This window comes from Myotis myotis, unplaced genomic scaffold, assembly GCF_014108235.1.
Source record: "Myotis myotis isolate mMyoMyo1 unplaced genomic scaffold, mMyoMyo1.p scaffold_m19_p_10, whole genome shotgun sequence".
NCBI lineage: Eukaryota > Metazoa > Chordata > Mammalia > Chiroptera > Vespertilionidae > Myotis > Myotis myotis.
Window position 1 is genome coordinate 38371870 of NW_023416314.1, and position 24311 is coordinate 38396180.

At 53.7% G+C, this 24311-nt stretch overlaps 1 protein-coding gene across 7 annotated transcripts in view; it reads left to right on the forward strand.

Moving 5' to 3' along the window:
- Positions 1-1788: 1788 nt before the first annotated feature.
- ARRB1 (arrestin beta 1) overlaps positions 1789-24311 on the forward strand; it is a 72193-nt gene continuing 49670 nt past the window's right edge. For 6 of the 7 annotated variants that reach the window (XM_036324954.1, XM_036324955.1, XM_036324959.1 and 3 more), the window contains exon 1: positions 5077-5213. In XM_036324954.1, the coding sequence (XP_036180847.1) occupies positions 5092-5213 (122 nt within the window). In that variant the 5' untranslated portion in view covers positions 5077-5091. Of the gene's footprint in view, positions 1942-5076; positions 5214-24311 lie in introns of those variants that run through there. The other variant, XM_036324958.1, reaches the window with a different exon arrangement.

Here is a 24311-nt window from a genome sequence, read left to right on the forward strand (position 1 = left end):
ACACCGTACACCCCCTTGGGAAGTTTATGGGCTAGCGGGATGTACTTGAAATCCTGCATGTTGACTCCACAGGCTACCAGTCTGTTCAGCCTCCCTAGAAGGTTAGGGCCATGCTTGCCAAACTGGGCTGGGAAGAGCTGTGTGCAGGCAGAGAGTGTCTGAATGGAGATCATGTGGTTTGGTTGAACTTCTGTTTTCTAGGTGGGGAAACTGGCCTCTCCATCTTAGTAAGGATCCTCTCTGGTTCACACAGTGAGCCTCCTCTCATTAGACAAGGCTCTGGTCGATTCCTCTCAAGATCTCTGCCCTTAGTGGAAACAGCAGGTGGCTTCCTCTCCTTCCTCTGTGGGAGTGAGGGTGATGCCCAGAGACCAAGGGCAGGAGGAGAGTTCTAAACCATAACCCACACTCTCCTAGCTCCCAACATTGTCCAGACGCTGGACCACCCTGCCTGCCTATCGGTCCCTCAAACCCCCAATCACTTGCCATCTGGACATAATTATGGTAATTCCACTGGGATATCCTTACCCAACTATATAATCAGCATAGGTATCTGTTTCTGAGCATAATTACAGGAGATGTTTACAGACCCACAGTCACATCAGAGTAACTGATAGCTTCATTTCCTCCCATTAATATGCCAATATTAGGGACCGATCGGGGCCAATGAGCCAAATCCCAGCAGGGAAAGACCTCACACTCAGACAAAGCAGGGTTTCAGCCAGGATTTCAGAGGACACCTTGAGGCATGCAGGGGGATGGGTTAACATCTCCTTGGCACCTGCTGTGTGTCAGGCACTCAGGGGAGACCAGCAAACACCTATGACCAATTCTGCAAGCTGCTACTAGTTTCCCACTTTACATGTTTGGTTCTGAGAGGTCTGATGTGCTGGGTCACCCACAGCAGCCTGTGGAGCTGGGCTAGGGTACTTTACATCCTGCTACCTCACCAGGCCAGACTCCCAGGCAGAGCAGGGCGGCTCTATGCCCTCTTCCTTATCTCCACTTCTCATGGCTTCCTCTTTTCAGGCAGCCACTACCGCTGCCCCGGCTCCCTCCGGTCCCCCTCCCACCCTCATCAGTGCCCCAGCTTTGTCGCTATCTTCTCCTGCCCCCTCCACCCCTGCTTCCTGTCTCTGTTGGGTTGTTGGGTGTTATCTATCCAGAAGGGTGGGGAGTTGGGTTGAGGGGAGGGTGGAGCAGAGGTCGACTGCCTTGCCAGGCACTCAGAGTCTCCCTCCAACCCCCACACCTACCCCACCAGGGGCGCCGCCAGGAACTCGGCCTAGGGGTGGGCAGACCCTCAGCTTTCACCTTCCCGCACACACAAAGGCTGCCCTCGGTGTGCGCGGGGGAGCGCGCCTGCACACATGCACAGCTGCACAAAGGCGTGCACACCGCTCCATCCGCACACATACACTCCTAATCGGCCCGCGCACAGGGCGTGCACACGGACCCGCACCAGCACACTCTCGCGTGCACACACGCGCACGATATCTCTACCAGCGTGCGCCCTCACGTACACACCAAATACACCACACATACACGCGCGCATCTGGACACGCACCCGTGTGGACCCCCAAAGGCCCGGCGGGCCCTGACGCCTCCAGCTGCCCTACCCCGGCGGCTGGCTGGGCGGCGCGCGCACACACGGACACGCGCGCACACACAGACCCACACGCGCACTCCCCGCACCGCTCCACGCCCCTGGCCGCGGCCTGGGTGCTGTGCAGCCCCGCGGGCGGTTCGGCGGGCGGCGATCCGGGCGGGTGGGGGGGGAGCGGCGGCGGCGGCGGAGGCCGGAGGGCGGAGGAGGCGGAGCAGGGAACCGGGAGCCGGCTGGCCCGCGCTCTTCCTGCCGGCCGGGGATTTTCCAGCCCGGGCGCTTACGCCGTGGACCTGCCTGCAGCTGCCGCGGACCATGGGTGACAAAGGGACACGGTGAGTGCGGGAGGCGGCCGGGCCGGTGCGCGCGGGGCTGACCTGGGCCTGAACACGGGCAGGGGTTCCAGTCCGCGCCCTGGCTCTGCGATCGCGGTCATGCCAGGACCGCCAACCTCTGGCTCAGCCGCACTCAGTTCTCTATCCCTGAGGGCTCCCCTGTAGTCGCTGGCAGGGCCGTGGGCGGGGGCACCGAGAGGCGAGGACCCGGCTGCCCCATCTGGCTCATGGCTCCTCAGACACACTCACTCGCTGACACCCAGCACTGGCCAGCAGACACAGAGACCCACGGGGCAGGCTGACACACAATGGCACACACGCTCATGTGGACACAGGGACACACTCATCCATGGGCATGCTCATGCTGTCACACACACACACACACACACTCGCTGCCACACACTGATCACACACAGTGACACTGTCACACACTCAGTGGTACCACTTGTCAACACATTCTTGCTGACAGTCATGTTGGCATACACAGTCACACTCCAGCACACATCAACTCTCACATACCTCTGTGCTGGCATACATATTGGCCTACACTGTACACACCTACACTGTCACTCTCGGTCACTGTAACAGACACTCTTACTGGCATGCACAGGTTGTCACCCTTACTGACATGACTGCTTATGCGGGCACCTGTCTCACTAACATGGTTTTCGCAAGACCACACCAACACTGACCCCAGCAGACACAAACCAGACTAATGCCCACACCGACCGGCACCCCATGGTCACAGCTAGAGACCTGGGGCTGCTGACACACTCACTCCAGTCCCCACATGGAGAGAAGTGGAAACACACACATCACACAGTGGGAGGCCCCCGGAGCCTGGGAAAACGCATCCTATCCACTTATTTCCTTTCCCCCTGACCTTCCTGAGGCTTGGCTGGCTGGCCAGGATCTGTTTGGAGCTGGAGGTGGGACAGGGGCTCCTATCTGAGGAGCCTGCCCTGACTCAGAAAGGGAGGGGAGATGCCTCTGAAGTGGAAAACTGGGACACAAAGGGGAAGGGGCTGGGACTGGGGCAGGGTGGCCCCTGGGGATAGCCCTGGTCAGGTGCTCAGCTTTGCACCCTAGTTCTGCCCCCTCAGTCTGCCCACTCCCCTAAGTTCTGAAGAAGCTTCTTCCTTACCTCCTCCTCTTACCTCTTCTGCCACCCTTCTTGCATTGTTTTCTTTCTTTCCTCTCTCCTGTCCTTGTGTGCCCCACTCCTTCCTCTTCTCTTCCCTCTCTCCACCCTCCCTCTCTCCTTGCTTCCAATAATTATTTGAGCCCCTGCTGTGTACCAGGCATGGTGCAGGGATCAAAGATGTGTGCTGCAGGGGCTAATGGCCTAGGGAGCAATGACCCGCAGTGGTCATCCTGTTGTGGGACCACTGACAGGGCAGTTTCACACCCACAGCCACCTGACACACGCTCTCAGCAGCCTGAGAGAGGTCTAGCAGAGATCATGGACATTTTCCAGAAGAAGAAATTGAGGCTCAGAGGTAACTGGTGCTCCTAAGATTTAGAAACTGCTTCCTAGCCGTCCTCCTGACAGCTCTTCAAGGGGGTTAATTTTCCTCTTCCTGGTTTCTTGAAGAGGAACCAGAGCAAGAGAGGTTACCTGACTTGCTTAAGCAGGGGCCAGAGGCAGGGCCTAGCCTGGGGCCCACTTGGTCCCGTTTCTCTGTGGCTTGCTCTTGGGCACTGCCAGGCCCCCGGGGGGTCCTGGGTGTGAGGCCAGGTGGGGGTGCCCTGCTCTGTGTGTGGAGGCCCAGGCTGGTGCTGGAGGCTTCAGAGGACTGTGAGGTGTCTGCACGCACCTTAATGGCTAATCCCCTGTGACCCAGGTCTCTGTCCTCAGCGGGAGGATGTGACTCTTTTCCACATCCATGTCCCCTGACCATTGAGGTGAGACTTTTCTCCCGGCAGGAAGTCAGGAGCCTCCTCTCCTTCATTCTTCCTGTGCTGCTTCGCCATCAGGGTGACTCAGCCCCTCAGCTCGCCTATCTGTGACTTGGTCCCCTGCGGCCATGGGTTGTCAGCAGGGTGAGGACACCGTGAGCAGCCAGGCATCTATTGGAGACCCTGTTCTTGGAGGCAGGACCTTTTCCGTGACTCCCCCTGCTCTGCATCTAACTCACTGGGGGACCTTGGAGACGTTGGGCAATTGTCTTCACCTTTCAGGACCTTAGTTTTCCCATCTGTAAACTGGAGCTATTAATTCTTAACATTTTCAGGACTCTTCTTGTGTTTACTGAGTTCACTGGGCCGGGTGGGAGGTGTTGCCTGGCTACACTCCACCCAACCATAGCCCTGCTCCCCTGTCAGTTTTTCCTGTAGCCCCAGTTGGCCTCCCTCTCCCTCCCAGGCAGGTTTCCCAAGTAATTTGGAAGAGAAGGGTAAAAATCAGTAATGGGCTGTACCTTGCCTTGTTCCATGAGCAGTGGGACTCTGCTTTATCTCGGACTTGGACGTGGAAATGGCAAATATCCAATACTCTAAGGATTAGGAGTCATCACATCCATCCCTGTGTCTGGATTTGCATCCCCACATGAAAGTGACAATGGGAATTACTTAGAAACTGCCACTCCCCTTTAGGAACTTTGGGGCCAAGGGGGAAAAACAAATACCCGGATAGGACTCATTATAGACAGGTAGTTTGCTGACTGCTCCAACAAGGTACTCTGGGAGCAAACATAGATCCATTCAACAAATGTTGACTGAATGCCAGGGCTGGGGTTCAAGATGAATGGCTCCACTCTGTCCCCAAAGATTTAGAGCAGAGTAGGTGATTATAATGCAGGGTGACATGTGCTGTGAGAGGCTAAGGGGTCCCAACCAGTCCGGGCAGGCGACATGGTGAGGAAACCTTTCCTGGGGAGGAGGTGGCATTGGGGCCAGTGAGTTTCATCTGGAAGGATGAGGAGGCCAAGTGGGTGGGATTGGAGACGTCATTCCTGGCCGAGGGTGCAGAATGTGCAAAGGCTGGGAGGCGTGAAGCAACATGCGGCCTGCGGGTTGGGCAGGGGATGCTGGGTGAGCCTTAAGAGGTAAACACAGGCCAGTCATCAACAGCCTGGAATGTCAAGCTAAGGAGCGAGGCTTTTCTCCTCAGTGGAAAGTGACTCAGGGAGGAGTGTGAGGAGGGGCGAGATGGGAGCATATTTTCATTTCAGAGGGGGGCCTTTGGCCGTGGCAAGGAGAGTGGATGGGAAGAGCAGGCCTGGAAGCAGGGAGACCTGTGAGGAGGTGGAGGAGGAGGAGCCTGAGAGAAGGTGAGCTCTGAAGGAAGTCTGTGGAGAGGATGGAACTGAGAAACATGAATCAGGAGGTGGAGCCATTTAGCTGAGTGGTTGGGTGTCTGGCATGTGTCAGGAGTTACATGTATGATCTCATTTGGTTCTCCCAGTGATCCGATCCTATTAATGTAGGGACTGCTGTTCCCATGTCACAGATGAGAAAACAGACTAGGAAAGATTAAATACTTTGTCCACTGCCATTTCGCCAACAAGCTTCGGAGCCCAGGCCTGTCTGCCCACGAAGTCCCCAGAGGGAGGGGGCTTGTCTGGCTCACAGTTGGCCTCCCCCAGCTCCCTGGTGACCCCATCCTCAAGTTGTGCCTCCCTTCTGGTTCTTGCTGTTCCTACTAACTCAGTTGGCAACACGGAGGATCAGAGTTAGATAATAGGAGGGACTTCCTGAGAAGCAGTGGGATGGAATGGATTTTCCTTTCCTACAGATGTTTATGAACATTTCTTTTTTGGTGGGGGAGGAGGGTGGGTATGATGGGGACGCATAACCACCAGCTGTCTGTGAGCCTTGGCCCTTGTCTGTCTTGGCTGTTGTCTCTCTTGGCGGTTAAGCTCTGTGGGACCCATCTTGGCTAGAACATGGGGAAATCCTGTGGCTTTGGCCGGGGTCACTTGTGGGGCTGCTGGGAACAGAAGTGTTGAGCCTGACACACCGTCTATGATCCCCAGTTCTAGGCCAGCCTCTGGGCTTCAGACTTCTCTCCTTCCAAGTGGGGGCCTCCTTGCCCAAGATTGAAGCATGGGTTCAGTGGTCCTGAGTTGTGGGCTGGCCACACCTCAGCGCTGCGGCAATGGAAGAACACAGTCTGGGGTCAGCGTGCCCTGGGTGGCTTCCTGGAACTGCTGCCAGCAAGACCATATTGACCATCTAATGAGGCCTGCAGGGGGAAGGGGGGAGGAAAGGGGGCAGCAGCTTGGCAAGGATCCAGGCTTCAAGTTGAGGAAGATGGTAGACATACTTCTACATAGAAGGGGTGGGGGGAGGGGAGGGATGGAAGTGGGAGGTGGGAATTTGAAAGTCTTCTGTTTAGAGCCGGTAGTTGACTTGGGGAGGGTGGTCTCATGGCACAGGGAGAAGGTGCGGCTTATGAAGAGAGGATGGTTAGGGACAGCTGGGGCCTTGGAGAGCACCGATGGCCATGGCTGAAGGTGGAGAGAGGAGGGAGGACGCAGGGCAGGCTGTGGAGCCAAAGAAACAGGGAAGGACCAGCAGAGGAGGAGGAGGTGGGGAAAGACCCCTTGGATTTAGCTGGCGAGTCCAAAGCCAGGGGCAGAGGAGAGGGGGAAGACCCTGTTGTTCCTGTGCCTGGAGCTGGGCTGAGCCTCTTGGAGGAAGGGTGAGGCCCTGGGTGGTGGGGAGAGCCCAGAAGGGTTTGGGGACCTGGGGCGTGAGGCTCTGCTGAGGGCTGGGAGGGACATTTTGGGAGTGTGAGCTGGTCACAGGGGAGGCATGTCTGTACTGACTCCTGAAAGAAAGTCTTGGGGAAGGCTTCTTGGAGGAGGTGCCCTCTGAGCTGGGTCCTGGGCGTGAGGAAGGCTTAGGTGTTTTAGACAGAAGGAAGAGCCCATGCCAAGGTGCAGACGGTGGGTGCAGGCCCTCGAGTGTGAGGGTCGAGGCTGCCGATGGAGATGGTAGCCCTGGCGCGTGGGCCTTGGGGGCTGGGGCGGTGGGTTTCCAGGCACGTTCTCACTCATTTATTTATACCCAGGTGGCTCTGTTCTCCACTGGGGGAGCTCCTTGTGGTTCGGTGTGATTTCTGTTTCCTGTTTGCTGGTCATTATTCACCTCTGGGTCTGGGCCATAGGAGAAGTCTAACAGGGATTTATTGACTGGACTGCACTCCTTCCTCCCTTCTTGCCTCCGCTATCAGCCTAGGGACTCCCTAATTGCTGAAATTAGGTCTTTCCCATTGGGGAATCCTAAGGATGGAAGCCATGCTTTCCACATTAGCCTGGATGCTGGGGGTCTCCTCCAGCAGATTGGGAAGTCTGGGAGGGGAGGGGATGTACCACTCCTATTAGAATTGGGTTTCTGCGAGTGCAGCCTGTTTCTCCCCCATGAGGCAGACTTCTGCAGGTGGGAGCCCTGTCTCCTCATCAGAATGGAGGCTCCTGAGGGTGCAGCATGTCTCCAGCCTGGGGTTAGACCAGGCATTGTCCCTGATGGTTCCTAGGCATCCTCCCTCCTGCTCTCCTATATGCCGGAGAGATCCTGCCCCAGGGGTGGCTTGTGTCCTAGTAGGGTATGTAGAACAGGGGGTGGGGCAGGACAGGATGGCTGCCTTTGAGAGGGGAACAAAGGACTCTGTTGTCTCAACCCCCCCTCCCCCTCCCCCAAGGAGCTCTGGCAGGGTCATCTCTCTGGAGACAGGCCTCCTCCTTCCTGGGGCTGGCCTTTAGTCCCACTTTAGAGGAACTGCTTGTTCCATCCCAGGAGACCTGGTGCCAAACAAGGCCCCCAGGAGGCCAAGGCCCAGGGACTGGACCAGCTAGGTCCCTGGAGTTCTATATGACTGAAGTCATCACAGCTACCGAGCAGCTTACCCCCCCCCCCCCCCCCCCCCCGGCCTATGTCTGGGCTGGGCGTGGCTGAGAACACAGCCAGTCTAGCGGGTCCGCTGTACCTGGAGAGGGCTCTGTCTGTCTGGAGAGGGATCTGTCTGTCAGTCTAAAGAGTGTGGAGCAAGGCGGGTGCTGTGGCTGATGTCAGGCCAGCAGGAGGCAGGACTCTGCACTCAAGGTCTGAGCTGCTCAGTGGCCATGCAGGGTGTAGCTTCTCTCTCTGCGTGCACCCAGAGGCCCAGAAACTGGATGAGGCAGGAAGCCCCTCCCCTTCTGGCCCTTAGCCTCTAGGTGTGCTCAGAGAGGGAAGGGGCATACTGCTTCCTTTTGCAGCTCCCCCCCCCCCCCCGCCACCCCCGCCCCTTCTCCTAGCCTGTGCAATCAATGGCCATCCATGTGTTTTGGAAAAGGACGATGGGAGAGGGTAGGGAGTGGACAGCTGGGATGCACCATCTCAGGAAGGTCCCAGAGTTATGCCCTAATGCTTACTCATTGCTGTGTGGCATTGGGCACGGCATTCATCTTCTCTGGGTCTTGGTGTCCCTATGGAAATCATATCAGCCAGCATGCATAAGGCCCCTTTCCTGTGTTCTGTTAGTGTGTTTTGGGGTGACCTTTCTTCTGGAGGACCAGAAGTGGGGGAGTGGGCAGCTCAGGCCTCTGTCACAGACCTGGGGGCTGAGACTGCCAGGTTGCTGGGCCTGGGTGATATGGGTGGTGCTTTCTTCAAGTCCTCACCTCAGCAGCCTCCCACCTCTCTAAGCACCTGCATTCTCTCTGCCCAGGCTGTTCGCTCCTCAGGGACACCCTCCCATGGGTGTCCGCAGGCTCCTCTGTGATCTGATTAGCATAGATTAGAGGCTGATTAGAATACGGGGTAGGCTCTAGCAAAAACCAGATTTCCTGGTTTCAAATGCCAGCCCTGCCACTTACCAACTGGCTGACCTGCCCCGATGACTTAACTCTTTCTCTGCTGTAGCTCCCTGGTCTGCAAAATGGGGTAGTAATAGTGCCTGTAAAGTTGCTGAGAGGAATAAATGAGTTAAATAACATTTTGTGCCCCCCCCCCCCCACACACACACACCTTTCTGGCACTGGCCCACCTCTCTGTGTGGGTCTTGGTTATTTGCACGCGTGTGGATGTCCTCTCTGTGAGGCCAAGGGCACCTCGCCTGGGTCTGTTGTCCCTAGCACCTGTGCGGACCTGGCATGGCACTGAGCTCCATAAATATTTGTTTAGTGAACGAAGGAGGCTGAATGTAGGTATTTCACTGGGAAAAGATATACTTGGTGGGCGGGGGCGAGTTGGTAGGCAATATTATTGGTGAAAACAATGGGACATCATTGATGACGCTGAAATGTCTAAAGGTGGCCCTGAGCCACAGGCATTAGGTTATTCTTTGTGATCCAAAAGGTAAAGGTCACTAGATGAAGGGCTTTCCCTTGCTGGGAGAAGGTGTTTTCTGAAAGCCAGAGCTACCTGGAAAGGGGATTGCTGGCTCAGCCTCAGTGCCTTTGTTCCTGCTGCTCCCCCCTCCCACCTAGAATGCCATCCTCACTTCTCTCTGCTTGTCCAAATCCTATTTCCTAAATAAGTGCCCTATCCATGGAGCGTCCTTTCCTGGCTCTCAGAGGGTGGGCTAAATTCACCACACCGTCCCCATCCTCAGACATTACTGAGCCTTTTCTGGGTCTGGGCAGTGGTACGGGAGAATGGGTAGTTCCTGGTTAGGATGGACATCTGGATCTGGCTACAGTCTATCCAGTGTGGTTTGACCTGGCATGAGGAGGGGACCATGGCTTCCGATGACCCACTGTTGATCAAGGAGCTCTTTATGCAGCTGGAGAGTACAGAATTCCCATTGGCTTCCACTGGGCAAGTACCCAGACCCACCTAATTACTGGGGACAGAGTTCTGGGCATTGCATCCAGCAGGCTGAGGTCATAATCAGCTAATTAAACCACCCAAGAATTGCTCCTTGGCCAGAGGAGTGGAGGGAAAGGGGGTGGGGGACGGTGAGGCTCAGAACAGATGTGAGAATGAGAGGGAAGCTATGCAAGGGGGGTTCAGACCCTGGGCCTGCTGTGCACAGCTGGAAGGGAAGCAGGAAGGGGAGCAAGGAGAGAGATAAATGGGCAGATGAGAGAAGGTCCCATATAGAGATATCACCAAAGTGACATGACTCAGCGGTAGGGGTTCTGACCTGGGAGACAGGACCCCATTTCTCTACTGTCCCTGTGATACCATGGAAGAACTGCTTTTCTCCTTTGGGCCTCAGTTTCTCCATGTATCAATCTGGAGAAGGGGAGACACTGGCCCAGAAGGTGTCTAGGAACTTTCCTTTTTTTTTTTTTTTTTTACACAATATATTTTTATTGATTTCAGAGAGGGAGGGAGAGGGAGAGAGAGAGAGAGAGAGAAACATCAATGATGAGAGAGAGAGTCATTGGTTGGCTGCCTTCTGCATACCCCACACTGGGGATCAAGCCCACAACTCAGTCATGTGCCCTGACAGGGAATCAAACCATAACCTTCTGGTTCATAGGTCGACGCTCAACCACTGAGGTATGCTGGCCAGGAAGAACTTTCCTTCTTGATTCTAGAGCTAGAAGGGGAGAGGGCATTAACAGCAGCTGTGCTCTAGCATGGCCTCTAGCATCCCTGTCCTCTGGAAGGAGCAGACTGTATACCGGTCTGATCCAGCCTGAAATTGAGTTGCTGTAGGTTCATCAGAAGGCAAGACTGTGGTGGCAGCAGGCAAGCCCTCGGCCTCTGTCATACCCTTTTCCCTGCCCTGTCCTCATGATTGTCCCAGCAAATTAGTGTTCTCAGTGAGCAACTATTTGAGCCTGCACAGTGTCTTTTCCAACAGTCCAGTAATTTCCCAAGTAGCACCCCCAAGTGTGTGGAGATGGGGCTCCCTGAAGTTAGAGCCACGAGGTTTGGAGTATGGATTTTAGTCAGACAGACTTGGCTTTGCTGTCCAGCAGTATTGCTCGCTATCTCCAGGACCTTGGGTGAAGGTATTAAAGTGTCTGGGCGTCAGTTCAGTGGTGGCTGGGGGCAGAGAGGGTAAGGACTTGATCAAAAGTCATTGTTATTATTCAAGACTGGGAGTGGATCTCAGCTTTTCTGTCTCTGCCCCCCTCTCTCCAGCCCGTCCTGGACTGTGCACACAGCTGGGTGTGTGGGGGCGGGGAGGGGGTTGATCTGGGCCAGAGGAGCCGCTCACGTGACAGCAGGAAAGGGAAGTGAGATTGCCCAGGGTGGGAGGGGTAGAGCAGAGTGGTGCTGGGGCAGCCCGGGTCGCCGCCCTTTCGGCCCCTCACCCATGGCTGATTCTCTAGGAGGAAGTGGGGAGAACTTAGGGTGCAGGAAGCTAGGAGCATGGGTGGGCATTGTGGAGGGCCCGAGGCCTCTCTCCCTTAGCTCCTGCCCCCAGGTGCCAGTGAGGAACCCAGATCCTGGTTTTCTTCCAGGGAAACTAGCACACACTCAGACAACAAGCCTTCCTGCTTCCCAGCCCCTAGCGGGAAGTGCCTCTTGGACCTGGGGCATTTGGGAAGCATCGCGCCTGCCTGCCCAGGTCTGAGGTCTGCCCAGGTCTGCGGAGGTCAGGAGGAGAGGCAGCAAAGGCAGGGTCGAAAGCCACCTTCCCTCCCCCAACTTCTCCCCAAAGCTCTGGGCTGTGACAGCCAGGGCCTCTGACTCTGAGGAAGCTGGTTACATAACTCAGCATGACTCCCAGCTTCCCTCTTTCATTTCTCCCCAGAGGGGCCACGGAGGAGGTGCAGCTCTGCTGGGAATTCCTGGGCCTGAGAAGTCCCTGTGACCATCCCCCTGCTTGGGGTGGTGGTAGGTGCTGCCCGGCGTACCATTTCAGGAGGAAAGCTGTGTGTGCTACCTTGGTGCAGGCCACTGGCGTTGTCTCCTAGCACTGCCCCGTTTCCCACACTCCTGGGAGCAGGGCCGCAAAGGGGAGAAGCCTCAGCGGAGGAAACAGGCAGAGTCCTGAGATAATTTGCCTGCAAAGTACCCCCAAAGGGGCACTTCTCTGAAGCCAGAGGAAGAAATAGCCAGCATTTTTCAGTTTGTTCCATTCAAGTGCACAAATATTTCTCAGTGTTTGTTGGGTGCCAGGCCTGCCCTGAAGCCGCCTGTGGCATCCAGTGAGTGTTTGGGCCCGGACAGAGGAACTGGGGGCAGGTTCACGAGGAGACACTGGGCTCAGCAAACTCACCATTGGAAACCTGGGTCCGTCCCCAGCGGCATGCCTCTCTTAGTGGGAAGCTGATTGAAGGAGCAGTCTGCTCCTGTCCCCACTTAAGGCCATGCCCTTTCTTGTAGGGTGGGGTTTGGCCCTCCTGGGTCCTGGGGTTGGCAGGGAACATCTAACAAAGAACACCCGCACCCCACCCTACAGGCCAGGGGTTTCAGGGTTGGCTTATACCAAGGGTGGGCAAACTTTTTGACTCCAGGGCCACAATGGGTTCTTAAACTGGACCAGAGGGCCGGAACAAAAGCATGGATGGAGTGTTTGTGTGAACTAATATAAATTCAAAGTAAACATCATTACATAAAAGGGTACGGTCTTTTTTTTCAATAGTTTTATTCATTTCAAACGGGCCGGATCCGGCCCGCAGGCCGTAGTTTGCCCACAGCTGGCTTTATACCCTTTCTGTTCAGCCACCGCTGCCCTCCCAGGGAGGTGCCCGTGAACAAATACTCCTGTGAGTGTCTGCCACACTACAGGCCCTGGGTTGGGCACCTGAGGTACGAAGAGGAAACTGACAAGTCTTGGCCCCCAGCTGCTCATGTCTTTTGGGGGAGAAGAACTGGATCATCACCGCACACTCTACGAAGTGGGGCAATGGGAATCAGTTTATACCAGACAGAGCAAGCCCAGTGGGTAAGGGTCAGAGGCAGCCCCACAGAAGGGAGCCCGCTTTGGAGGTGAGCCAGAGCAGACACTTGTCTTGGTGGGGTTTGTGGCGATGCTTTCAGCCAGGACTGACTTGCTTCATCAGATACCTGAGCACCTACTCTGTGCCAGGCAGCGTCAGGCACTTGCTTCACCTGCTGTTAGTAAGCGGCGTCCTGGGTCTGCAGACTTCTTGAGGCCACAACGTGTAGGGCAGCAGTTCTCAACCTGTGGGTCGCGACCCCTTTGGGGGTCGAACGACCCTTTCACAGGGGTCGCCTAAGACCATCGGAAAACACATATATAATTACATATTGTTTTTGTGACTAATCACTATGCTTTAATTATGTTCAATTTGTAACAATGAAATTGGGGGTCACCAGAACATGAGGAACTGTATTAAAGGGTCGCGGCGTTAGGAAGGTTGAGAACCACTGGTCTAGGGTGAAAGTGAAAGTTCTTCCATTGGGCATCCAGTGCGTGTTTGGACCCGGACGGAGGAACTGGGGGCAGGTTTATGAGGAGACACTGGGCTCAGCAAACTCACCGTTGGAAACCTGGGTCCGTCCAGGTCTCCTCTGGTTGGTGGAGGGCAGGGGAGCAAAGGCTTCTCACTGGCCCCAGAGACCCTGCGGAGGTCTGATGACTGCTCCCAGGTGAGAAATGATGTGAAATAGCCGGGAAACCATGAGTATGAGAGACAGCTCTAGGCTTTGGGGCTGTGGGGACATGTGTGCTGTCTCTGCACCTTGGAGGGCCCAGGGCGGTGCAGATAAGCATAGATGGCCTTCTCTCCAACCCTCCCCTCCCCCCCCATTAGTAGCTTTGTGTCTGTGGTGAGTTTCAGCCTCTGGGCATACATTTCCATGCTTTCTCTGTTCTGTCTGTGCTAATAAAAGCGCCCAGCACATTAGTAGGCTGATTTTATTATGGGTCTATTTAGCCCCAGGGCAGTGGAAGAAATCTGGAAGCATTTTAAAATTCAGTAAGAATAATTTTTTGCAATCTTTTTTTTTTTTAATATCCCAAAAATGACAAAGATGATCACATGGCATAACCAAGTGGTTAATATGCACATACTCATTTGTCATATTATTTAGAGTGCTGACTTCAGCAACAGCCACTCAGCACGGGTACTTGAAACAACCCAGCCATCTCTGATGGTCACCATTTTGCAGAGTCGATTTTGCAAAAGGAAAAAAAAAAGTAAACGTTTTTAATAGGAAGAACTTTCAAACACAGAACCATGACCCAGTCCCAGACTGAGCCCTGACCCTATACGTGGACTGACCTGGCTCCCTCCAGCCTCAGCTTCCTGTGGAGTGTAGAGCTGGGGGAGGGGAGTATGTGCAGGGAGCTCTGTGCAGAAGAGAAATCCCAACCCTCACCCTTGGGGTACCCACCCTGATGTGATGGATACATGTCCCCGTCACCGAAGTGTGTTCCTTCTCTCCATCCCATGGCTACCAGCGCAGTCCAACCCCCGCTTCCGGCCTGGACTATCGCAGTCATGCATTCTGGCTGCTGTCCCTCTGCTCAGTCTAAACCAGTGATGGCGAACCTTTTGAGCTCGGCGTGTCAGCATTTTGAAAAACCCTAACTTAACTCTGGTGCTGTGTCACATATAGACATTTTTTGATCTTTGCAACCATAGTAAAACAAAGACTTATATTTTTGATATTTATTTTATATATTTAAATGCCATTTAACAAAGAAAAATCAACCAGAAAAATGAGTTCGCGTGTCATAGGTTCGCCATCACTGGTCTAAACCCTCCAAACCCTCCTCTTGTTCTGAAATTCACATCTGACCCTGTTCTTCCCCAGCTTAAAACCCGATTAGCTGCTCCCCATTTCCTATAGGACAGTCCACATTCTTCAGGTGGCCCTGGGGGCCCTTCATGGTCTGTGCCAAACTCCTTCCCACACTCCTTTCCCAGCTCTTCCAACCACACGGCCAACCCTCTGGCTACACGGGCTTTTTGGATGTTCCTCCACAGTCTCTGTACTTTCCACACTTCTGTGCCTTTGTGTGAGCCAGTCTCTTTGTCTGGCATGCCTTCCTCTCCGACTGATGAAATCTCCCTTATATTTTAAGGTTCAACTTTATGTCAACACCGTTCAATTGGACATGGTGTACTGGGCACCTGCTGTGTGCTTGGGCATGGCGCCTTCCCTTGGCTCCTCCCTCCCTGCCCGGGCACCCCTCCTCCATGCTCCTTCTACGCCTTGCAGGCTTCCATGATGGTCCCTTGTATTGTAGCTGGCTGTTAACATCCCAGTTTCCTGTGCCAGAGGGCAGATGTGTGTTTGATGCCTCTTGGACCCCAGCAACTGATAGGGGCCTCAGATCAGCGGGGCCAGAATTGGGTGGGGACTTGAGTCAGAGAAGATTCCCTGGAGGAAGTAGCCCTGAGCTGCTGACCCAAAGGAGAAGCGCCCTATCTCTCTTTTCACTTCCTTCCTGGCCTTGGTGCTGAAAGAGAACGGCTGAAACTTGGAAAGGGAAATGTATACATTTTCAATTAGGGGTTGGGAATGCCTAGCCTGGAGATGATTCCATGAGGCGTATGCCCCTCTCCCCCTCCCTCCCTCTTTCCTTCCACACACATTTTCTGGACACTAGGAGGAGAAGAAGGAATGTCCTCGGGAGCCTCGTCTGTCTGTTGGGCTGGAGGCAGGGCCTTTGTGAAGGCGGGTTGTGCTCAGATCGCCTCTGGGCCCTTCCTCCAGCCCAGAGGCGGGTTCGCCATGAGGCTGGTGCGGCTGCAGCTTCAGGCCCTTCACGGTCCAGGGCCCTTTCCAAGGCCCAGCAATGCGTCTGCATGCCCAGGGGTTTTGTGAAATGTGCAAAAGGGAGATTTTTTTTTTAAAAGCCTTTTTAAAAAAGGGGGCTTCCAAACTCTATGAGCTTCAGGCCCATTCAAGCCTGGACCTGTGCCTGCTCTGGCTGGGTGGAGCTTTGTGCCAGGATGTTGGTGCCACGTTGTTGCATGAGAGGTCTCATCCCACCGTGTGGACCTGGTCATCCGTTGGCGCCCTCCCTGCTGAGCCAGTTCGGGGTCAGGCCCAGCTCACAGCTCCTGCTTGCTGTGCCAATAAGAGCCCGACCGGAAAAGGCCTCTCTGCCCTCAATCTTACTCATCTGCTAAGTGGACACAATACCTACCCAACAGGGCTGTGGGAAGGTTTAGATAACCGATCAGAGATAAAGCTGCCTGGGACAGCCCCAGGCTTGTCGTGGGAGCTCAGTAAATGGTGGGAGCTCGATGGAGCTGGCTCAGGGGAGCCCACCCCTTCCACTGGTACGGAGCCGGTTCGCCTGTGGATTCACCTGTGCTGTGCCTGATGCTGGCGGCTGGGGATCCAGCTGGGGGTGGGTGGTGGTGGTAAGATGTGCTAAGAGGGTAAAAGTGTTTATAAGCTGTGAAGTTCAGCTCCCTGGGAAGGCACAGGCCCTTTCGTGGGAGAAGGGCAGGATGGAAGTCCGGACTGACCTTCCTGCTCCTGGGTTGGGGTTGGGTGTGGGGGGTGAGTGAGGAGCCTGACCTGTCAGTGAAGTCCAGGGGTGGCTGGAGTGGGGGATGGGTTGGGGAGGGTGGGTGGTAGACTGAGCTGACGTTTTCTGCTTCCCCCACCAGTGTCGGGGAGGGTTACTGAGTGGTGGTTGCCTCCTGTCCCTCCCAACCTAAGTGCCCCCTTCATGGTGGGGAGGGAGGAGACTGGAGTGGGGGGCTACGAGGAAAGAACTTGGGCTTTGGGGTTGGGCCAAATTTCAAATCCCACGCCCATTACTTGTTATGCCTGTGAACACGAGACAGCTATGCAATCTCCCTGAAACTCAGCTTTCTCATCTGTAGAATGGGGATGATAGCATTCTCTCTCTACCCCAGGGTTGTAATAAGGCTCAAAGGAGATAATGTAGGGCTTAGCACAGTGCCTGGCACAAAAAGTTGCTCAATAAATGTTGATTGTCCTTTTTTTTTCTGTCCCAGGACCCTCATCAACCTGTCTTGCACTTCACCCTTTACCCACATTTGGACTGTGGGCTCCCTGGGGGCAGGGGTTATGTCTTGTTCTTCCATCATTATGCCCCCAGCTCTGGCACAGTACCTTTGAAACACTTTGAATTGGTTGGTGAGAAATTGCACTGGCCCAAAGAAAGGACAGAAACTCACTGTGCACCTACTGTGTGCTCCTGCTGAGGCCTACTGTGTGGTCTCTGCACTGCAGAACTCAAATGGCCCTTGTGACCTCCTGCAGAAGGGACTTTGTTTTCTTTTTTCTTAGCACCCCTGAATGAATCATTATTTAGTCAGCATCGTCCCCACTGGAATGCACGTGGCTCTGGAGCTATGTTTCCAGGTCTTGGTGCCTGGTACAGGAGGCCTGTATACATTTTTGTTGAACGAATGGCTGTCCTTTCCTTTCCTTTCCCTTCTCTGAAGTCAGGCCTGGTGTCCCGTCCAGCCCAGCCACTTTCTAGTTGAGGCAAGTCACCGGGCCCCTTTCAGCTTCAGTGTCTCCTTCTTTAAAATGAGGAAAATAATGGTCCCAGACAATCAAGTGCTCAGCTGTGCCTGGAACAAGGTAGGCACCCAGTCACGTCAGCTGCTATTTTCCTAAAGATCTCGGAAGTGTCCTTCCAGTTCTGACCTTCAGTGACCTCACCGCCTCTGGCTAGGAGGAGACTGGGAAGAACATTCCTTTCCTCGGACCCTCTCTGCCGGCCTCACAATGGATTTGGAGCTCTGTGCAAACTGTTTATGTTTCCCCAGCAGAGTTTATTACCCAGCCCTGCCTTCTGCAATTAATTACAAGCAGAGCAAATAACTTGTCCCTGGGAGGCTGGGCTTGGCATAAACAGTTACATCTAGCCAGGGGCCAGCCCAGGGGCGAGGCTCTTCCCTCCAGCTCTTGGAACAGACTGGGATTGGAGGGTTAAGGCTGGGAGGGTTGGGTGGGGTGGAGGGCCAAAGAGAAGTGCTTTTCCTGGACTCCTCCTTAGCCCTTGAGGGGCTGGTACACGAGTTCTCTTTGAATCTTCCTAATTGCCCTATAAGTAGTCCCTGTTTGCAGATGAGGAAATCAAGGATCAGCTAAAGGAAACAATTTGCTCTAAGCCACACAGCTTGCAGGGGATGCAGGAGGGAAGGTTCACGTGGTGGCTGTGTCGAAAAACAGACTAAAGAAGATAGCTAGAAATTGGGAAATCACCGAGGGATTGTTCGTTCATTCATTCCTTTTGCTGTGGGCCGTGGGCAGGGCACCAGGTGTTCCGCTGGTGGGGTCAGACTGGACCTGGGTTCAGCAACCTCAGTACGTATTTGGGTTCTGGCTAGGAAAAAATTCAGAGCCAAGATTCAAACTACAAGAGAACATTTATTTGGAAAATCACAGAGGTAGAAGGAACAATTTATAGGGGGAAAAAATGGGCTTAGAAAACAAGTTATAGAGGTAAAGGAAGAGCTCAAATAGCTTGGGAGGAAGCTAATGTAACTCGCTTGGGGGGAGGGGAGGAGGAAGGCAAAAGCACAGGCGTGCTCCCAGAGGGACAGTGCGGGGCAGTGTGCTGGGTCCTCTGTCCTAAGAATTTTAGGGGTGGAGGTTTTAGGGGAGCTCCCCGGGGAAGATCTCAATAGAACATTCAGCAGCTTTCCAGGTGTGTCCTTTCAGGGTCAGGTCTCCACTGATTGATTGGTCAGCACCAAGGCAGGGGGTCATTATTCAATGCAGCTGGTCCTGAGGTCAGCCATGGGGTCGCTGGGCTGGTTTTCTGCTTTTCTGGGCCTGGAGCTGAAATATAACTGAGGCCTAAATGTTATCTCTAGGGAGGAAAGGTGAGGGGTTCCCAACTGTGACCATGCCCTGGCTGGTTTTGCTCAGTGGGTAGAGCATTGGCCTGTGGACTGAAGGGCCCCAGGTTCGATTCTAGTCAAGGCCACATGCCCGGGTTGCGGACTTGATCCCCAGTGGGGGGCATGCAGGAGGCAGCCAATCAATGATGCTCTCTCATCGTTGATGTTTCTATCTCTCTCTCCCTCTCCCTCGCCCTCTCCCTCTCCCTTCCTCTCTGAAATCAATCCTATAAAATAAAAGGCTAATATGCAAATTGACTGAACAGCAGAACGACCGGTCGCTATGATACACACTGACCATCAGGGGGCAGACGCTCAATGCAGGAGCTGCCCCCTGGTGGTCAGTTCGCTCCCACAGGGGCATTGCTCGCGAGCGCAGCGGCGGTGGCGGGAGCCTCTCCCACCTCCGCAGCAGCACTAAGGTTGTCTGACTGGCAGCTTAGGCCTGCTCTCTGTGGGGAGCGGGCATAAACCACCAGTCAGACATCCCCCAGGGCCTCCTGGACTGCAAGAGGGCATAGGCCGGGCTGAGGGACACCCCCCTCTGAATGCAAAAATTTTGTGCACCAGGCCTCTAGTAAAAATATATTTAAAAAAACAAAACAAAAACAAAGAAGACTGAGTGACCAGTGATATGCTAGGGAGGAAAGGTCACCCTGGGGGCAAGGTCCCACCCTGCAATTGTCCTTTGCTAGGCCCGGGGCTTTCTACCCTGGTGACCTTCTGTACCTGGCCCATTGTCCTCACTCTGTTCATGTCTGTCTAACTGCCCACCACAGTCTGTTCATGCATTTATTTATTCATCACATATCTGCTGGGCCCTGTCATGTGTAAAGGGGGCTGAGGAGGCAGTGGTGGCTGAGATTCTTTGCCAGATACTCCCTTAGGATGGTCCCAGAAACAGGCTAATGTGTAGCAGAAGGCAGGTTCTTGGAGGCCTAGGAAGGGGGTGGCCTCTGTGGGTCGCTAGTGTCATCGTCACACCATCCTACGCAAAGGGATGGCTGGGGAGTAGTCTTCAACGGGAAGGGCCCTCCCTCTAAGGCCAGCCCATTCCTTCCAACCTAGAACCTGGAATTCTCAATCCTTGAGCCCCTGCCTTTGGGCAGAGAAGGCTCAGAGAAGGTTTGGCTCCAGATTACACGGCAGGAAGGCTTAGTGGGACTTTCTAGCAAGGGGCTTTTCCCAGTGCCTCTATGTCTGAGAGGGGAAATGACTGGCAGGGGGAACCCTCACTGCCTGCCCTGATCCCATGTGCCCTCTCCCCTCCAGGGTTGAGAGTTGTGTGTTTCCTGAAGGCCCTTCGATTCTAGCAATTCCTGCTCCACTGTACAGTCTGTGTAGACCTCTGGAGCCTTCTGCTGGGGCCATCTTCCCTCTTTGCAGGGAAGAAAGCTGAGCCCAGAGAGGAAAAGGAGTAGGGAACTCCTGCCTCTGCACTCATTTTGGATATGACGTGCTTGGAGCCTGGAGCCCATCCCTGTGGCTTCAGGCCATGGTGGAGATTGTGGCTCAGCCCGAGCCATTCACTCCGTGTCACCAGCACCTGGCCCAGAGCCTGGCATGTAACAGTCACTGATGCCCAGGAAAGGTGTGACTCAGGGGATGAGTGGCTGGCTGGTTGGAGACCAGGACACAGGGAAGGACTCTCTAGTCCAGGAGGCGGTGGGCTCCAGTTCAAGTCACCATCTCTACCACAAACGAACCTCAGTGCTGCCTTCTGGGAAACACGACAGAATAACAGTCCTCACTCACAGGGTCATGGTGATGATCAAAAGGCAGCAGTGTAGCTGCCTGGCTAGGGTGGCTCATTGGTTGAGCGTCGACCTATGAACTAGGACAGTGATGGTGAACCTATGACATGCGTGTCAGAGGTGACACGCGAACTCATTTATTTGGTTGATTTTTCTTTGTTAAATGGCATTTAAATATATAAAATAAATATCAAAAAATATAAGTCTTTGTTTTACTATGGTTGTGAATATCAAAAAATTTCTATATGTGACATAGCACCAGAGTTAAGTTAGGGTTTTTCAAAATACTGACACGCCGAGCTCGAAAGGTTCGCCATCACTGAACTAGGAGGTCGTCACGGTTCGATTCCTGCCCTAGGTTACAGGCTCAATCCCCAGTGTGGGGCATGCAGGAGGCAGCCAATCAATGATTCTCTCTCATCATTGATGTTTCTATCTCTCTCTCCCTCTCCCTTCCTCTCTGAAATCAATACAAAAATGTTTTTTTTAAAAAGGCAACAGTGACTATTCACAGTTGCCAAAAAGTGGAAACAGATGGCCCAAAAATCCATCAGTGATTGGACCCATGCCGTGGAATAGTATTCAGTCATCACAAAGAATGAAATACTGATCCATGCTACACCAATGAACCTTGAAAACCTTGTGCTAAGTGAAAGAAGCCAGCCACAAAGGCCACATATTGTATGATTCCATTTGTATAAAATGTCCAGGATAGATATGTCCATTGACACAGAAAACCAACATTGGTGGTCGCCAGGAACTGGGGGAAAGGCAGGATGAGGAAAGAAGCTACTCAAGGGTGAGGGATTTTACTGTAGATGATAGAAATGTTTTGGAACTAGATAGAGGTGGTGGCTTTGCACAGCACTGTGAACGTACTAAGTGCCACTAATTATTCACTTTAAAATGGTAAATTTTATGTCATGTGGATTTCACCCCAATAAATTATTTTAAAAATTTGCTAATTAAAAAAAGGCAACATCTGTGAGAAAGGGATATTGGAGATGAGATATGGGTGTTGGCATGAGGCTACTGGGGAAAGGATGGCATGGGAGTGACCAGCTGTGACAGGGTCAAGGTGTTGAGTGGGTGGCAGCTTGGCAGGCTGGTGAACTCCAAGGGTTTTAGAATAAGACTACCAGGGCTCATCGCTGCATGGTCTTGGACAGGTTATTTAACCCTTCTTTGTTTCAGTTTCCCCGTCTCTAAGAAGGTAATAATGAAGTTTTTATTATGGGAATCTTTATCTTTTATTATGGAAACCTGAAAGTTTTTCTGAGGATTAAATGAGTTAATCTCTGTAAAGTGCACTATTAAGCCTTAGCTACTGTTATTAACACCCATTCACATTTTTATTTATTTGTCCATTTACGGAGCGCCCTGCGGAGGCAGGCCCTGGGCTGCGTTCTGGGGACACAGCTGTGAGCATGACTCAGGGCCTGCTCTCTGAAGCTCCCTCACATCCTGGTACAGGAGTCACACCCGAAGCACCGCCTGCTGGAGCTGTGTCTGCAGCTTCAGCTGTTAATGACAATTGTTCATCACCTCCTGCTTCTCCAGAGAGCTGCCTGAACAGGCACTGATGCCCCCAGGACTGGGCAGGCCTCTTGCATGGTGTTTGAAAGTGCCTTGGGCTTGTGGGGACCTTAGCAAGTCCCTGGGCCTTTGTTCCCTGTGTGTCACTGGAGAGGTCAGGTTGGCTGAGTTCTGGGGTTCTTCTCGGCGCTTTCAGACCTCCAGGCCTCTGAACCATGTAGTTCACTAGCCCACGCTTGGGATAGACCTTAGTTGTGTCATGTCTGCTGAGATTTAATTTGTAAAAAAGGTGGACAATCTTTGGGGGCTGGCCAGCCAGGATAGGGGTGGGGGCGGTAATCGGGGCATCCTGCCTGAGCTTCAGCCTTCAGGGACTGGGCTTCTGCCTCCCTTTGGGGGTAGCCACCCCACTGGCATATTCATACACACTTGTGCTTAATCCACGTGACACTTGATTACTGCTTCTCTTCCTTCAGCATTTCCCGTGCCATTAACTCATCTAATTTCCTTATTTGTTAATGACATGCAAGAGTCCCTCATGTGAACACTCCACAGTGTATTGAACCATCCCCTTATTTGGCATTTACATGATTTCCAGTTTTTGGCTCTTGTAATCGTGCTTAAATGATTAGCTTTGAAGTTACCCAATCACTTCCTGAGGGCGGGATCCTGGAAGTTGCAGAGATCCCAGGTTTGGCTGCCACCCTCCTCCTCATCCCTGCATGCCTTTCTTGCTCCTTAGGTGAGCTTGCTTGTGGGGGCGAGGAGGCTCCCTCCGGCTAACTCTCACTATGAGTTGTTCCCTTTATCTTTTGCCTCAGAATCAATCACTCAACAGTGCAGTAGCCCAAAACTACCACAGTCATCTTCTCGTCTCTGGCTTCTGCTCAGCTGGGCAGCTCTGGCTCAGGGGCTGGAGCCGCTGGGCGCTACAGCAGGACCTGGCGGTATTATCCCTGGACCCTGGCCTCCGTTCTCGCTCTTGTCTTTCTCATTGCTGCCTCTCTAATCTGGGCTGCCTTCATTTCTGACCTGGATGAATTATATCAGCTAAACCCTCAGAGCTCTCTGTGTGTTCCGAGTTCTTTACGTACGTGAAGTTGTTCATGTAATCCTCACAACAGCCCAAGGAAGCCGGTGCTGTGGGGAACTCTATGCCAGCTAATCAATGGCAGACGGGGAATTTGAACCCAGAGCAGTCTTGTTATGGATCCTGCTCCTTCACTGGCCTCCCTGTGTCCACTCTAGCCTCTCGGCCCTTCCATTCTCCATTCAGCGGCCAAAGTGAGCATGTGAACGTGTAACTACATCATGTCTTTTCCCTGCTGCAGCCCCCTGAACATCTTCACACAAATGATAGTAAAATCCCGACTCCTGACTGAGGCTGCCTGGCGACCAGGCCCTGCTGCCCTGCCCTGCTGGCTTCCGCTACCCACCTCCCTCGGGGCCTTCAGTGAGTCTTATCCCCCAGAGCCTTCCCATGGCAGGTTTTGTTCCACTCGCCATAATGTAACATCCCCGCCTTTTTCCCCTTTCAGAGTTCACGCTGCTGCTTCTTTAGCTTCTAGTTCGGATGACACTTCTTTGGGAAGCCTTCCCGACTCCCATCCCCATCCCCATCCTGGCCTCTCGCAGCACGAACTCAACAGCACTGATCAAACCACCTTGGACTGTTTGTTTGATGCCTGTCTTGCAGGCTGTTGCATTGCACACATGCAGGGGATACTATTGGCATTGTGATCTGTGCCATGGCACCCCCTCTGGAGTTGCACGGGGCCCTCTCGTCTTCCTGGCCAGAAGGGAAACTTCACGTAGACAGGTTCCATTGCACGAATCTGCCCTAGTCACTCTATGTCTCTGGTGGCCCGCAGTATCTGACACACACAGTAGGTGCTCAATAAATATTTGTTGAATATTATTAGCAATAATAGAGCTAATATGTATTACTAGCTGCCAGGCACTCTGCTCCTTTAATCCTCAGAACAACCCTTTGGGCTGTCCCTTCTACAGAAAGTCAGAAACAGGCTGAGGGAGGGGGAGTCACCTGACTGGCAGCCTCTAGAGAGTAAGGGTTTCAACCAAGGCAGACTGGTTCACTGTGATAAGAAAGTGAGTGAAAGAAGGGCCCCTGCGTTCTAGCAGCTGAGAGCCAGTCAGATGAGGGTTGTGAGGGAAAGCCCAGACACAACGCATCACAATAAAGCCTCTGATCAGCAGTAAGGACACATGTGGGGAGGGAGAGCGGAAGGAGAGAGAAGGCCCTGGACAGGAAGTGGATTTGCTTTGGGGCCACTCCTCACCCCCCCCCCCCCCGTGTGTGTGTGTGTGTGTGTGTGTGTGTGTGTGTGTGTGTGTGGTCCTGCAGCTGCTCCTGAGCCCTCACCCTCGCAGTGTGTTCTGCCGGAGAAAAGGCCTCTGTTAAGGCTCCGGG